This window comes from Tursiops truncatus, chromosome 19 (genome assembly GCF_011762595.2).
Source record: "Tursiops truncatus isolate mTurTru1 chromosome 19, mTurTru1.mat.Y, whole genome shotgun sequence".
Classification (NCBI taxonomy): domain Eukaryota; kingdom Metazoa; phylum Chordata; class Mammalia; order Artiodactyla; family Delphinidae; genus Tursiops; species Tursiops truncatus.
The window spans coordinates 17,635,488-17,648,629 of record NC_047052.1 but is presented as its reverse complement, the minus strand read 5'-3'; the positions used below and the strand labels follow the sequence as shown (position 1 = coordinate 17,648,629).

The following is a 13,142-nucleotide window of genomic DNA, read 5'->3' as shown; positions in this document are numbered from 1 at the left end:
CTCTGAACACAGTGAAGTTCCTGTCCTTGTGGAGCTGACATGCTAGAGAGGAGAGTTAGGTAACAAACAAGCAAGTGTGTAAACAAATACATACTGTGCCAGATGGAGTAAGTGCGAAGGAGATGAATCTAGTAAGGCAAGGGACGTGGAGGGAGTTTGCTGTTGTATGTGAACTTGGATGGACAGGAGAAGCTTCACTGATGAGTGACTTAAGCAGAGCCATGCAGGGAGCAGGAGCTGACCCAGGCAGGTACATGGGGAGAGAGCATTCTGGGCTTCGGCTTTTACTGGGAGTGAGATGGGAAGCCAAAGCAGAGGAATGAAATGCTCTAACTTATTTTGAAAGATCGTTGTGTCTTCTTCTACGACAGTTCTTTCAGTGTCTCATGAAAACTCTTGAAGTTTCTTGTAGTCTCAGAAATGCTTGGCCCCAGTGTGTACTGGTGGAGAAGGAGCCTTAACTCTGGGGAAACTTGTCTTTGGCTGCAAACTGAAGGAATTCTTCTTCGTGTGTGTTTGTCATGTGCCAGGTATGTTAGAGGACACAGACAAAGGACCCAATCTCTTCCCCCAAGGAAATCTCAGTAGAGTGTGAAACACAGAGGGATAAATAAACAGTGGACTAGAGTGATCTCCTAGGACAAGCCCAAGGTGCTGAGGGAACACGGAGCTGGGACCCTCAGGTAAACTGTCAGGGTTTACCTGACAGCAAGAAAGTCACATTGATCAAGTGTTAGCCAGGCAGAGAAAGAGGGGAAGTGTAACTTGTTTTGATGTAAAATTGAACAAACCAACCACCATAGGCTCTTCTGATGTGATCTGATCTGGGAGTCATACCTGTGGTTCTTGGGCATCTGAAGAAAGCTGTCCTCCCTGTTGCGTGGTCCAGACTTGGGCCCTGTCTGTTGCGTGACAGTGCTTGCTGGTAGGGAAGGAACGTAAGGGATAGGACCAACCCTTCCACAGTCTCTGTACTGGGAATTCAGGTTTTTCCTCTCTGTTGATGTCAAGATTTAATCTGTTTGGAGAGCATTATTATTGCTCTCCAGTTTTTCCTTGTTCTTGTCAAGAACTGTATTGCTTAAAACCAAATCTTGATAGGCTCTTTCATCTTTATCATTCTCCATGAAAAGTAAATATGATTTAAGGGAACCACAGCGAGAGGCCCATCCCCGGTACAGCAAATAAGGTACGCCCCAGGTGACAAGTGCAGGAGCAAGCCACTTGTAAGGTAGTGCCCAGAATTCCACGAACCCAAGCTTTGGGGTCTGATGCAGAGCTATCACCTCTGATCCACTAAATGATCTGAATTGATTACCAGATTTGCCACAATCAGTGCAGCTTCCTAAGTGACAGCTCATGCACTGAGATGAGGGCTCGGGTAGATGTCCTGGGAAACCTCAAGGAAGCAACGGAGCCACCACGGTTCTGTTCCACGTCAGGTTTTTTTTTTTAAGTCTTTATAGAATTTGTTACAATATTGCTTCATTTTATGTTTTGGTTTTTTGGCCTTGAGGCATGTGGGATCCTAGCTCCCAGACCAGGGATCGAACCTGCACCCCCTGCATTGGAAGGCAAAGTCCTAACCACTAGACGACCAGGGAAGTCCCCCATGTCAGGTAAAGCAAAGCATGTGGGAATTAGAGGCCACCCTGCCTTTGCTGGTAAAGTTTTTCTTAGTTTACAAAATAGAAGGACAGATGGTCCAGTTTCGAACAAGTTAGCAGACTGAATTTTAGCAGGAGATTTTAGGGAAAGGGATGAAGGTGCAGCTGGAAAGTTGAAATCATGCTTTCTTGATACCTCAATTCTGCTACCTCTCTTCTGGAATTTTCCAAAGTTGGTTTTTGGTACTCTTGCCATCTGTTTTATCTTTATTTATATATCTGATTATGCTTCGTGCGTGCCAGCTGTTCGGGGAGTGATGTTTTCTGTATTTCTGTTGGCTCCTATCAAGTGTAAAATTGCTTAAACTGACCTTTAGCGTTTCCAAAGCAGTCGTCATTTTTGTCTCTGCATGGCTTTCAAAAATGGATATGATTTACATAATTTAGCCAATTAAAAAAAAAATCCTTCCATAGTTTGGTTTACTAGAATAGGTACATTGACCCTTAGGGCAGGTAACATGAAGATCCCATGGAATGGGTTTCTGCCCTTTAGGAAGACTTCCAGTTCATACATTAGTAAAGACCTTACATCATCTATCTGTCCGCCAAAGCTTTTAGGCGGGGGTGGAAGGCAGTGTTGAGTATGTCCTTGGGGTTGGAGGTGAGAGAGACTGGCCATGGGGGCGACTTGTTCAGACTGGACAGATGGAAGAGAGTGGCCATGCGACCTCCCCGCTTCTGGTGTTTGACGAGGAGGCTACCCCACTGGCTTGTAGAAGAGCAACGTTACAAGTTGCTTGCGGGAGCTTGACATGAACAGAGGGTGTTCTTATCTTTCAATGATATCTGCAAGACCATATTAAAATTCTGGTGCTTTAAAAACATTTTGCACAACCGAACATTGTTCCTTTCATGGGATTTGGTCCTGTGACAGAGGTGTTGAGGAAGGTCCAGGAACTCTTCTGTTCACAGGCTTCTTCCTGATTGTCCTGGATGGCTGATTGCAGGTGGACTTGGTACAATCTGGTGCATAAATCACTAAGAGCAGGAGGCCATTCCAGCTGATCTCAGTAGGGCTTGTAACAGCCAGCTCCTCCCGGTCATACCTGCAGGGCGGCACTGGCATGCAGGGACTGGCCTTGCAGGGGAAGCCCTTTTCCAGCCAGGGTGCTTCTGCCCCTCCTGATTGTGGAATAAATGCCCGACAGTCAGAGCTGGTGCTACACTGAGCCCTGAGGCAGAGGCATGGCCCACCAGCATAGTGAGGCAGAACAGAGGTGGCAAAGCTGGACACCGGTGGGATTCCAGGCTCGGAGGCTTTTGCCCGCCAAATGTGGAAACATGGGCCCAAAACTAAACCTAGAGGGAAGCAGGAAAAAGGCTTGGGGGAGTCTGAGCATTACATGGCTCTGGGCTGGCTTTCATACTTTAGTTATCAGACTGAATAAGCTAATCTTTTATGTGTCAGGAAGGACTCAACCTAGCTCTAACTTGTTTCTCTGATTTCAGCTCTTACCTCTTAAATACTAAGCCTGCAAGTGGAGGTACCTATTATATTGTTGCCTGTTTGGAGGTCACCCAAGGGACTCCTCCTAGGACTGAATTGCTTCTACTGTTAATGCTAGAGGCATGGAAGCCACTGATGACCTCGAGTCAGGGTTCCAGGTCAAAAGCAGAAGCAGCTTGCTGGATCTTATTGAAAAACATCCCCCAAAGAGTTGAGCTTTTCTGGGATTTCCCTTCACTTGTAAGCGTCAAGTTTGTCTAATAGATGTACAACTTGATTAAATGCCAGTGCATCACAGATGCAATTATATTTAAGAACAAGCTACTTCTTCTAATCCCTTTGCCATCGCTGATTAATTAGACACTTTGAACTATGCCCAACTGTTTGAAAGCTGTGAAAAATACAACCTGCATAGTTAAAATTTCTGCACAAGCCTATTTCCTCATTTGTGCCTGGATTCTTTTTTTAAACCTTTTAAAAAACCATTCTTTAAACATAATATGTATTTATACATGTTCCCAAGCACACAATCTGGCTATTTTCTTATCATGGTTAGAAAGCCTTCCACAGTTGGCCAAGATATACACTCACACAGTAAATCACATAACAAAGTATGTGAGAGACCAACTGAAATTTAGACTTACCTTCAGATTTTTTCTGTCATTGGTCACACTTTCAAAATTTTTGTTTTTACCTTTTCATTCTTGCACAAATACCTCAGAAAGGTTTGTTGCTGTTTGTTGTTTTCTAATGTTATCTCTTTATGGAGGTTTTAGAATATTTTTGTGTCTACCCAGAGCAGGGTGGGGGCAGGATGGCTAGTACAAGATATAGAAATTTTCTCATTTTATGACATATAATTATCAGCTATATATCTGCAAGTAAACATTACCATGTTTTGCAAGTAATTTGTAAGTCCTTTCTGTTATAGAGCTGTCTTCTAAAGTAAATGAGCACTGAAAGAACCATTCCACAAATGAAGAATCCCAGGCAGGGAGTCTCAGCAATTGGCCCCTGGTAACTCACGTGGGTGTACACTAGAATTGTAGTGTACCAGGACGTCTGCACACGGTAGAAGAAGATCAGTTTGAATATTTATGTATTTCTCTATCCCTGGGCTGAAACTTTCATCAGTTGGCACGTTGATATTCATGCCAGACCTTGAACTCTGAAGCCTACTTAGCTAAATCTCCATGGTCCTCCGTCCCTAGAAGCCACTGTGTCTCAAACCATTTTTTCTTCCTTCAATTTGATGTCCCCAGAGTGGGGCAAGTAACAGTTCTTCCCACTTTTGAGGAAATATTCACCTTTGACCACACCTTTATTATATACCTGTATTCCTTCCCACTCCCTAGTCTCCCTCCTGAATTCCAAACCAGATTTTGCCCCTTTCCAGAAAAGCCAGACTAAATCAAGATCTCTACCACTATATCTCTCCCTCTTCATGGAGAATGAGGAAGTAACCCACCACTCTAAGCCAGATTGTTTGTGATGAATGTGTAGAATATGGAACACAGTTGAAAGGTTTTAGGTAATTGTGCAATCCTGATTTTTATTCGCTTCTTTTTCCCTTACTCTCCTAGGTAACAACTTGTCTGATTGCTGTGGCTAAAACAGACCATGAAGTTCAGGTGCGCAGAGCTGCTGTCCATGTGATTGTGCTGCTGCTTCGGGGACTCAGCCAGAAAGCTACTGAGGTAAGTCAGTCTCTTACCATTTGCAAATTCCCTACCTGTTTGTTCTTTATCTGTTCATCAGTCTTCCTTTCACCAGGGGAGGCCTTGAACCTTTTTCCCGGATGAATTCATACAGATGAATCAGTCAGCAGGGATTGTATTGTTTGCAGGCAGATTGTATTGTTTGCATCTTCAATGAGTCTCTTTTTCCTCTGTATCATATTAGGCAGACTGCGCACTAACCACTGCAGAAAAACCAGGGCACAAGTTTACAGGTTGAGATTCTGGGTCCCAGCATTCCCCTCAGGGGGACAGGTTCCAGGGTGAGCTAGCTGGACTGTACCAAGCCTGCCTCTATAGCCTGAACTTGAGTGATTTGTCTTCCTGACTCATCTCATTGTTCTTACAGAATCACTAAAGGGCCTCATTTCAAATGTTTCCTTTCTAGCTGTGAGTTCAATCCATGAGATTTTAGTTGTGCATAAATTAAACTTTTATTCCTCCTCCAAGTGGGTTTGGCTGGATTTCTCCCCAGTGTGTGGACAGTCCAGGAAGAAGGTTTATATATCCATATGTATGCTGAGAATGAGTGACCTCTAAATTAATTTTCTTCTTGATTTTAATGGAAATTCATTCCCAGTTGACTTTATAAAGAGAGTTTGCATTAATAATTCACTTCCTGGCATCCACAATGCTCGTCTGTGGCTGGCACATCAGTATTTAACTAAGTGTCATTGAAGCCATTAGAAAAGTGTTTTGTCAGACACATGGCTTTGTTCATGCTAGAATTTTGCCATATCAAGTTCCTGACACCATTTTTGTACAAGCGTTATCCCCTAGTAATTATCTAGGACCTTGATAGGAGTGGGGGACATAGAGATCATAACTTGATACCTCAGGTACTTGTTTTAGGGTACACACTGCTCTTGTTGAGAATCTGCTGTACGAAATGGAATTAAGAAAGAGTCAGTGTTTTTTACCCACTGTCAAGATCTACACAACTCTTGACAAATATACCATTGTTATATAAGTTGTTAACAATAGGGGAAACTGGGTGAGGAGTACACAGGAATTCTCTATTGTCTTCGCAACTTTTCTGTAAATCTAAAATTATTTCAAAATTTATTTTAAAATTTGAGTTACAACACTCTTAAAATAAATCTTAGAAACTCTGTAAGTGTACACACCCTTACTCAGTAAGAGTGTGTGTGCGTGTGTCTGTGTGTCCATAGCAGAGCAAACTGTCTGGTTAGTAAGGTGAGAGAAGAAATAGAAAGAAATTCTATCCAGGTTTCTCACATCAGTGTGTAGCCAATGAAAGCAACACTGCTTGTCTCACCAGTACTAAAATAATTTGAGGCCATGGAAGATTTTTGCCACTTTGAAAAAGCCATGTGAATGAAAAACCTCTGTTCTCCAAACCACCTCTAGTCTGCACTCACTGGAATTTATAAATCGTGCTTACTCAGTGAATAAAGAAAAGGAAACGGGATGGGATGAGGGTATGATTCCTCTTCCTGCCGCATCCTTGAGACCAGGTGTGTTAAATCTTGTAATCGTAGGTGTGATTATAATTGGGGCACTTTAATGAGAAGCAGAGATAACCACAAAGCTTTCAATCTAAGATTTTCTTTACTGTTCTGTTTTGCCCCCAGGAACAGCTGAAATGAAAATGCCACCTTGTTGTTGAAGTTTCGTTTTGTTTTTTTCCTTCTAATCACTATCTCTCAAGCTGTGGAGTGCCAAAAGATAATCCTAGGTTTCAGTGAATTCTCTGTTGCTCGTAGATGTGCCAACCAAGAGACTGTGGTTCTGGCAGCTTGAAAAGAAAGCAGAGAGCCCAGTAAGAGGTAGAGGTCCAGAAAATCAGGAGATAGATTGGGATCAGAGAGGGGGAAGACATTACCACCCCCAACTGATGAGGTAGCTTTCACCTCTTTCCCATTTGCAGATAGCCAGAATATCCACATTGGAGGGAAATACAGCATTCACTTTCTTATTAAAACACTAATTTTCTCTGCTTAGCCTTGTTTTGGCCTTATGATCGTTATCTGTTTATTCACTGATTCCCAAGTATAGCCTGAAGCCAGAAGGGAACCCCCTTTAAGCTCATTCTACCTTACCTTTGCTGAAAATTGAATTTATGAGGAACACCCAGGAGAAGGAGGTATGTTTAGACCTGTCTGTACCTTCTGTTGGCCTCAGAGTTAAGAACAGCCCTCCTCATCGTGGAGGAGATGAGCTGGGCGACAGCATGAGAAAATTGTGCCTAACTATCCAGCTTTTCCCAAGTTAAGTCTTTGCAAGGTGACTTGTTTATTCTAAGAATTGTAAATGTTTAGAACATCCATATTCCTAAATTCATTCCAAAGACAATAATGAATAACTGGGACAGTAATGACTGAGCAACAGCCTACCAGACTGGCCCTCGTTCAGATAACAACTATGAACTCTGGACATAATATAGTAAGTAGTTAGCCGAGGACACTAAAGAGTGGTCAGAAGCAGGCAGATTCTCATGGAGTGTCCATGTTTAGAGGAGAGGTGCTGTATAGAGTAAGTTCCCATTTTCTTGGCTTTCAGCCTAGGGGCAGGTTATGTCTAGGGAGGTGTGCAGTGCGTTAGGGGTACTGGTGGAGAAATCACAGTCTTTTGGGGCTGGGGAACCAGAAGACTGAATCTGGGGGAACCACAGCTACAGGAGAGAAAGGGGGGATCCTGGAAGGGAAAGATCCAGAGAGAGGATTCCTAAATTCTGTGTGCCCACATCTCTGGCTGACCCGTAAACCAAGCAAGATAATTACCTGATTTTTAAAAAAAGAAAAAAAAATGCACTAATTGGAGAACAGGGTCCAGTCTCCATAACATAACATTCATAATGTCCAGGATACAACCCAAAATACTCAATATATAAAACACCAGGAAAATGGAACATATTCCCAGTAGAAAAGAAAATTAACTGAGACCAGCCCCAAGATAATCCTGATGTTAGAATTATCAGACAAGGAATTTAATGCAGCTACTGTAATTATCCTCAAGGAAGTAACAGAAAAATATGCCTGCAGTTAAATAAAAGATAGGAAATCTCAGCAAAGAAATAGAAACAATTTTTTTTAAAAAGCCATATTGGGGCTTCCTTGGTGGTGCAGTGGTTGAGAGTCCGCCTGCTGATGCAGGGGACACGGGTTCGTGCCCCGGTCCGGGAGGATCCCACACGCCGCAGAGCGGCTGGGCCCATGAGCCATGGCCGCTGGGCCTGCACGTCCGGAGCCTGTGCTCCGCAGCGGGAGAGGCCCGTGTACCGCAAAAAAAAAAAAAAAAAAAAGCCATATTGAAGTTCTAGAACTAAAACTATAATATCTGAGATTTTTAAAAAAATAATTTAATGGAATTAAAAGCAGAATGGAGATGACCAAGGAAAGAATAAGTGAATTTGCAGGTAGAGCAATAGAAATTATCCAGTGTGGAGAACAGAAAGAAAAGAAAAAAATATTTTTAAAATTTTACTGAAGTATAGTTGATTCACAATGTTAATTTCTTCTGTACAGCAAAGTGACTCCGTTTTTTAAAAAAATATATATGTATGTATATACATACATATGTGTGTGTGTGTGTGTGTGTGTGTGTGTGTGTGTATATTCTTTTCCAATACGGTTTATCACAGAATGTTGAATATAGTTCCCTGTGCTATACAGTATGATCCTATTGTTTGTCCATCCTATATATAATAGTTTGCCTCTGCGAATCCCAGACTCCCATTCCTTCCCTCCCCTACCCCACCTCCCTGTTGGCAACCACAAGTCTCTTCTCTGTATCTGTGAGTCTGTTTTTGTTTGGTAGATATGTTGATTTGTATCATATTTTAGATTCCACATAGAATTGCTATCATATGGTATTTGCCTTTCTCTTTCTGACTTTACTTCACTTAGTATGATAATCCATCCATGTTGCTGCAAATGGAATTATTTCATTCTTTTTGATGGCAGAGTAATATTCCAGTGTATATATACCCCATATCTTCTTTATCCATTCATCTGTTGATGGACATTTAGGTTGTTGCCATATCTTGGTTATTGTAGATAGTGCTGCTATGAACATAGGGGTGCATGTATCTTTTTGAATTATAGTTTTGTCTGGATATATGCCTAGGAGTGGGATTGCTGAATCATATGGCAACTCTATTTTTAGTTTTTGGAGGAACCTCCATACTGGTTCTCCATAGTGGCTGCACCAATTTACATTCCCACCAACAGTGTAAGAGGGTTCTCTCTTCTCCACACTCTCTCCGGCATGTGTTATTTGTAGGCTTTTTAACGATGGCCATTCTGACTGGTGTGAGGTGGTACCTCACTGTAGTTTTGATTTTCAAGAAAAAGATTTTTGAATGAGTGATTTGGTGTGACCAGAGGCTCTCAGAATCCTAACCTGGTATTTCCCTTAGGAGCAGTGGTTCAGTATCCATTAATTCAGTTCACACAACTTTGTAGAACACAACTACCATAAATAATGAGAATCAACTGTATGTACAATGGAAAAAAAATGATTATCTTAAGAATCAGTGATTTGGGGTTGACCATAGTTCTAGATTTATTTAGGTAATTACTACTACAGTCCTCTGCATAGTTTACTGAAAGTTGACTTCTTAGAAGAACTGTGAAATACTGGAGAACTTCACACAAGGTTTTGTAGTGACTAAGTATGGTGACATTTTAATACTGAAACTTTCTCCCTTGCTTTTTTTTTTTTAATTAAAAAATTTTCTTTTTCTTTTGGCTGCGTTGGGTCTTCGTTGCTGCATGCAGGCTTTCTCTAGTTGCGTTGAGTGGGGGCTACTTTTCGTTGCGGTGCGTGGGCTTCTCATTGCTGTGGCCTGTCTTGTTGCAGAGCACTAGCTCTAGGCGCCCGGGCTTCAGTAGTTGTGGCACGTGGGCTCAGTAGTTGTGGCTCATAGGCTCTAGAGTGCAGGCTCAGTAGCCGTGACGCACAGGCTTAAGTTGATCCGCGGCATGTGGGATCTTCCCGGACCAGGTCTCGAACCCGTGTCCCCCGCATTGGCAGGCGGATTCTCAACTACTGCGCCACCAGGGAAGTGCCTAATCCCTAATTTTAAATGACAAAAGAATAATCTATTCTCTACTCTATCTAGTGAGAGTTAAAGAGTAGGCTTTAGAATTCATTCCTTCAAGATGACAGCCAACCCTAACACCATCTCATATCTTCAAAAATAAGCAAAACCTGGAAGCATCTTCAGGGGGAAGAGTTTGGGATTAATTATTAATTGATGGCTGAATCAGGTTCACAGCCAAATCCAGCCCTCCACCCAAGAATGTTTTTTAATTCCTTCTTTCGAGTCCAATATTGAATTCTGTTGATAGAAGCCTATTCTTAGTAACATTAGGAATAGTGGTTTCACTAACTTTTGTGCAGTTGGAAGTTACTCTCCTACTTCTTTGTGAGAGAAAGCAAACTGTGGCTAAAAAGAAAAAAAAAGAAAATAGTTTGTGTATGATATTATGCTTGTTTAATGACAGCAGTTACACATGGTCCGTACAAAAAGATCAGTGCATGCGTCCTGGGTTCACCTTGTGCTTGTCTGTCCAGACTGAGAACTAGGACCTGAGGGAGGATGTGGCACTTAATCTCTGACACAGCACAAGCAGCAAGCTATAAGTGAAGGGACAGACTGAATGGAAACTTCCCTTCCTTTGGTTTTGTTTTATCCTGAAAGTTATTATTTTTTTTCTTCCCTTTTTTTTTTTTTTTTTTTTTTGCGGTAGGCAGGCCTCTCACTGTCGCGGCCTCGCCCGTTGCGGAGCACAGGCTCCGGACGCGCAAACCCAGCAGCCATGGCTCACGGGCCCAGCCGCTTCGCGGCATGTGGGATCCTCCCGGACCGGGGCACGAACCCATGTCCCCTGCATCGGCAGGCAGACGCCCAACCACTGCGCCACCAGGGAAGCCCCTGAAAGTTATTTTGAGAGCATTTGTTGTGGGGTTTTTTTTGTGTGTGTGTGTGCTATGGATATAGTTAAATGAGCCCAGTTTCCTTCCCAGAGGTAGTTCCACAGACACTGCTCCTTTTAACAGATCGAAGGCTCCATGTGAGGAGCAAATGAAAAGAACATTTATATTAAAATGACTGGGATCCAGGTAATAATTACTCCTCTTGTAAACTTTGAAAAAGTGCTTGGGAGAGTCATTTCAGACCGAAATTAAGGAGCATTGCTCCTTCCTGGGAGCATAAGGCTACGGCCAGTTGACCAGGGCAGCAGTTCTGTTGGTCATCCGCTACTGTCCCAGGCTTGGGTGTTTACACATTGGTAGTATTGATAAATGGCATTTAATGAGAATTTAGCATTTTTGGTTATTGTTTACGATGCCATAGAGACAGAGGCATAGAGAGATTTTAAAATATATTGTAAGTTTATAAATGTTTCTTCCCCTACAGACACTTCCCTCTGACTCACTCTTAGACATTCTCCTTGCTGTTGCTGCATTTCAATCTTAGAAGAAAAAATCCTCTTAGGCCCCCATATCAGTTTCCTAGGGCTGCTGTAACAAAGTACCACAAATCGGGTGCTTAAAACAACAAATATTTACTTATAGTTCTGGAGGCCAGAAGTCCCAAATCAAGGTGGGCCATGCTCCCTCTGAAGCCTGTAGGGAAATCCTTCCTTGCCTTTCCCCAGCTTCCAGTGGTTTGCTGGCAATCCTTAGTGTTTATTGACTTGCAGCTGTGTTACTCCCATCTCTGCCTTTGTGGTCACATGCATTCTCCCTGTGTGTCTCTGTCATGTAAACATGGCTTTCTTCTTGTAAGGATACCAGTCATATTGGGTTAGGGGCCCACCCTGCTCCAGTATGACCTTATCTTAACTAGTTACATCACAACAACTCTGTTTCCAAATAAGGTAAGGTCACACTCTGAGGTACTGGGGGTTAAGACCTCAACATACATTTTTGGGGGGAGCGGGGGACATGATCCAACCCATAACAGACCCTTAGCATTCCATAGTCCTTTCTATCTTGTGCTTATGCTTCTCCATCTGTTCATTATTGCTGTATCTTGAGAAGAGCCTGTTCTGAGTGGAGTGTCTCAAATATAAAAGACAACAACGATGATGATTATAGTGGAGGTGTTGTTATTATTATTATTCACTCCCACCACCACAACCACTACTACTGTCTGGTCCATAGATTTGGTGGGTTTTTGAATGATTGTTTAAAACCCACCAAAGATAATTTTATATTCAATCTAAATGAATAGGCAGTTTCTTTCATGGCTGGAACTTTAGAACCTTACACTTTATCATGCCAGGCCCTCACCATTGGTCATCTCAGATTTTGGAAGGCAGGTTCTGTTACATGGAATCCAGCCTTTCAACTCTGCAAGCATCTCATGATTGCATACGTCACCTTGTTCCTCCTCATGATGGACACCAACTCGACTGGGAAAATGCATAAGAACCTAGAAGCTTTGTAGATATTAAACCAAAAGGACTTACATGTTTGGAATTGATTTGACCTCCAACACTGTTTTCCCCCTTTTTTTGCCTACCACTAGGAAGCAGTGGATAAGGTACCACAAAATAACAATAGTAATGCTGTCTGTTCTCATAAAGCAGGCACTGAGCTATTGAGTTACTGTGTTGTCTCAGTTGATTCTCTCAGGAACTCTGAGGGGTAGGTGTTGTTACCCTCATTTTACCGATGACTAAAGGAAGCCCCTCAGAGGTTAAGCAAACCACTCACGCTCACATGGCTAGTAAGTGGCAGAGATGGTTTAAACCCTGGCTGTGTGTCTCTAAGGCCTGTGCTGTGCTCTAGCTGGCTGTAGTGTTGTGTGCCTTAAAATGCTTATTTTTTTTTAAAGAAAGAGCAGGTAAAGATTATTTTTAAGGCAAAGAATTACACCAGTAATAGGTGAAAATATACAATAAGCAGTAACCGGTTAAATTTCCCATGCTGAGAATGTTTAAAGCGACGTTCTGGTTAATTGAATACAGACTTGTACTGAGCTCCAGTTCCTGTTTAGCCATATACTTTCTCTGTAAATAGCAAGCTCTCGTCACTTCTCTCTGGCAAGGTGTTGCCAAAAAATCGTGATGACTTTCTTTACTTCCTAAGACCCAGTGAGACCAGAAGCACAACTTTTCAAATGTTCATTCTGACACATTAAAAACCAGATGTTGGGGCTTCCCTGGTGGCGCAGTGGTTGAGAATCCGCCTGCCAATGCAGGGGACATGGGTTCGTGCCCCGGTCCGGGAAGATCCCACATGCCGTGGAGCGGCTGGGCTGCTGAGCCTGCGCGTCCGGAGCCTGTGCTCTGCAATGGGAGAGGCCACAACAGT

The 13,142-nt window shown here is 42.7% G+C and overlaps 1 protein-coding gene across 7 annotated transcripts in view; it reads left to right on the top strand.

The window, feature by feature from the left end:
* Positions 1-13,142, top strand: part of HAS3 (hyaluronan synthase 3) — a 198,238-nt gene that overhangs the window by 135,847 nt on the left and 49,249 nt on the right. For all 7 annotated transcript variants that reach the window (XM_019935618.3, XM_073796869.1, XM_019935617.3 and 4 more), the window contains one exon: positions 4,698-4,811. In XM_019935618.3, coding sequence (XP_019791177.1) covers positions 4,698-4,811 — 114 coding nt within the window. The remainder of the gene's footprint in view (positions 1-4,697; positions 4,812-13,142) is intronic.